The 3,822-nt window shown below is 36.8% G+C and overlaps 1 protein-coding gene across 1 annotated transcript in view; it reads right to left on the bottom strand.

The window, feature by feature from the left end:
* The window catches only part of LOC110326481 (E3 SUMO-protein ligase RanBP2), a 47,007-nt gene that overhangs the window by 4,683 nt on the left and 38,502 nt on the right, over nucleotides 1–3,822 (bottom strand). The window contains exons 24-25 of the mRNA XM_021204962.2: nucleotides 2,690–2,891; nucleotides 703–804 (exon numbers count right to left, since the gene is read on the bottom strand). Coding sequence (XP_021060621.1) covers nucleotides 703–804; nucleotides 2,690–2,891 — 304 coding nt within the window. The remainder of the gene's footprint in view (nucleotides 1–702; nucleotides 805–2,689; nucleotides 2,892–3,822) is intronic.

Here is a 3,822-nt window from a genome sequence, read left to right as displayed (position 1 = left end):
GTAACAAGATCTGACTCCCTCTTCTGGAGTGTCTGAAGACAGCTACAGTGTACTTACATATAATAAATAAATAAATAAATTTTAAAAAAAAAAAAAAAAAAAAAAAAAAGATCTGAGCAGGAGTTAAAGGACTAAAATCTTAATTTGGATTATTTCACCATTCTAAAATGTCTCCAAACATCTTAAAGAATAATTTACATTGTGCTGTATTATGAGTAAAGACAATGAACAAATAGCACATGCATGGCATCTCATAACCATCTGTAATTCCAGTTCCAGAGGGTGTGCTCTCTAAGCGCACTGCATACATGTGGTAGAAATACATATATGTGACAGAAACACACACACAAATAAATGAATCTTAAAAATATACACACCACTGATAAATGAGAAAAAACACTAGTTTGTAAATTTCCACAGCCCTAATGCAGAAATCCAATGTCTTAAAACCAAGTCTGGGTTATCCCAAAACTGAAAAACATACAGGCATATGAGGAAAGGAAGGACTATCAGTATTGATTTAAACTAAATTAAGAGAAAATTCTTATAGCTATTATCATCAATGACTGACTGTGCAATCCTAATTAATAATAAGCAAACCAAGCACAGGGCTATTCCACTGAAGTCACAACATGGAAAGGACTGCTTTGTTCAGTTACACTTGGCTGAAATCAATATCCATCTTCTTCCTCTTGACCTTACCTTTAGAACCAAAAGCAAAATCTCCAGAATTACTTGAAGCCAAGTCTGCAAATGACAGGCCTGTGCCACTTCCAAATCCAAACAAAACAGTCTTGCTTTCCCCTGGCAAAAAACAAACAAAAGTATGTATGTATGTGTTTGTTTGTATGTATATATTTCCTTTTTTAAGAAAAGGATTTATTTTATTTATATGAGTACACTGTTGCTGTCTTCAGATACACCAGAAGAGGGCATTGGATCCCATTACAGAAGGTTGTGAACCAACATGCTGGGAATTGAAATCAGGACCTCTGGAAGAACAATTAGTGCTCTTAACCGCTGAGCCATCTCTCTAGCCCCTACAAACTATATTTTAAGTTAGAAAATACATTCAATTTCAAGTTTGCTCAGTAATATTAAGTTTAGAGGTACAATGCCCAATTAAATAAAACCAACCCAAAACCTAAACCAATTTTCCTTTAAAATCCACTGAGCTACACCCTAAGCTACACACTAAGCTATATTATGAGACTACATAGTTTTTCTCTTTATCAAGGTTCTTACAAACTCAATCAAGCAGTCAAAGGTAAGATCTTAGAAAAACTCTGTACTAAACATTTTTTTAAAAGACTTGTTATTTTTTTTTCTTACCCCCCGCCCCCCGCGACAGGGTTTCCTTGTGTAGCCCTGGCTGTCCTGGAACTCACTCTGTAGACCAGGCTGGCCTCGAACTCAGAAATCTGCCTGCCTCTGCCTCCTAAGTGCTAGGATTAAAGGTGTGTGCCACCACCGCCTGGCAAGACTTGTTATTTTTCATTGTATGTTTCTGCATGTCTATGTGTGAGTAAATAAATGCACATGAGTGCAGGCTCCCAGAAAGGAGAAAAAAAGGCTGAAGATGTGGGTTACCTGCCTTCCATGGGTGCTAGCAACTGAACTCTGCAAAAGCAGTGGGCACGTATACTAAATTTTTCTGTGTTCTTTATGTTTAGACACCTCTACTAGTTTCATGATCTCTGAAATTGCTTTGGCCTACTTAATTTTATCTAAAAACAGAGCTTTTGGTTGCGAAGTTAACTTTTTTGTCCCAGTATATTAAGATAAAATGCCATAAATGAGCTATTTGTGACCTATGTTGGGGTTACTTCTGGAAAGGAAAAGATGGTGAAATAGATGTTCGTGTATAAAGAAACGCAATTCAGCCGGGGAGTGGTGGCGCACGCCTTTATTCCCAGCACTTGGGAGGCAGAGGCAGGCGGATTTCTGAGTTCGAGGCCAGCCTCATCTACAAAGTGAGTTCCAGGACAACCAGGGCTACACAGAGAAACCCTGTCTTGAAAAAAACAAAAAAACAAAAAACAAAACAAAAAAAAGAAACGCAATTCACGAAGAGAACAACTGAAACATAGTAATACTAACAGTAATTACTGTAAATGACAAGTGAGTTTTGGAGCTTGTATAAATTTTAGTATCATAAAAATGTTAAGTTTCTACAGTAATAATCTTTAACTAAAGCACCGGGAATATGTTTGGGTAATACTAATATGTAACTCAACAATAGTCAAGTAAAAGTATTATATAACACCAAGAAAATTACCATGCAAGCAAATTATTCTCTTTTATGCAGACAGGCCAATCATAATGCTCTCTATTCTCTAATAGCTTAAAATCAAATGACAGGTTGGGTGTTTTAGTGCAGCATAGGCAGCCAGATCCCTGAGTGTGAGCCCAGTCTGACCTACAGAATGAGTTCCAGGACAGCCAAGGTTACATAGAGAGACTCTGTGTTTAAAAATTAAAATAAAATATACCGAATGATAAAATGTTACTATTAACTGTTTCATTTTTTGAGAAGGCAATGACTTATTTGATTACTGTGACAAATACATTATGTTCCTATATTCACCTTAAACATTTTCAACTAAGTTCTTAGAGTCTACTCTATTTTCTCAAACACATAGGCAGAACCTTATATATTGCATAATATAAACACATGATCAACTTTTACCTTTGCTTGGGAATTCCATGTCAGTTTCTTTTCTAGTGGACAAATCTACGGGTTTGTCCATAGTCCCAGAAACAGGGGATGAGATACTATGTTTAGTATCAGAATCAGGTTCTTCAGACTTACAGCCAACAGGGTTTGTTACTTCAGTCTCACCTATATGCTCAATACCAACTGTATCAGTCACTTTCTCATTCTGGGATTTCTGCAAAAAGCAAAGAATGAAACACCATTATATCATCCTCTACAGACACCAAAAGAAATAGAAAAATAGTTTCTATAAAGTTTGGTATGTGTTTTAAAGATTTTTACTTTATGTGAGTACACTGTAGCTATCCTCAGACACATCAGAAGACATCATATCCCATTACAGAGGGTTGTGAGCCACTATGTGGTTGTGGGAACTGAACTCAAAAGACCTCTGGAAGAGCAGCCAGTGCTCTTAACCACTGAGCTATTCAGTCCCTGGTGTGTATTTTATGTCTTTACAATAATCACTGAAAATTAACAGAAATAAAAACTACAAAGGGGTAGGCAAAATTAAAAATGAACTTAGAACCAACCTACCTCTCTGATTAAATGAATGTCAAATGGTCTAAGCACTAGTAAAAGATTATTCAATCAGATTTGTTCGTTTTTACTACAGAAAACACCATGGTTTGAGAGTTATCCTGGTACCCATGTTTGCACATTAACTGCAAGACCCTGGGTTTGGTTCCATGGAAAAACACACACAGGACATTAACAGGTTTAGGAGAATAAGAAGGTAGAGGGATGGGGGCATAATGATGAAGACAAAGATTATCCCTTAGCAGCCTGTTTATTTTCCAGTAAGAGACAAAGTAGATCCAGATAGGAGGATAGGGAGATACAGAGAGGAGTTGAAGGAGGGAAATGGAAAATATATTGTGTGAGGAAAATATATATATATTCAATAAAAGAGGAAAAAGCATACTCATATTAGCTATAATTTAACAGTTAAGAAATTTTAAAGCCGGGGCTGGTGAGATGGCTCAGCAGGTAAGAGCACCCGACTGTTCTTCCAAAGGTGCAGAGTTCAAATCCCAGCAACCACATGGTGGCTCACAACCATCCTTAACAAGATCTGACTCCCTCTTCTGGAGTGTCTGAAGACA

Source organism: Mus pahari, chromosome 9 (assembly GCF_900095145.1).
Source record: "Mus pahari chromosome 9, PAHARI_EIJ_v1.1, whole genome shotgun sequence".
Taxonomy (NCBI): Eukaryota; Metazoa; Chordata; class Mammalia; order Rodentia; family Muridae; genus Mus; species Mus pahari.
Note: the sequence above shows the minus strand (reverse complement) of the source record. Positions and strands in the feature narration are given on the sequence as shown.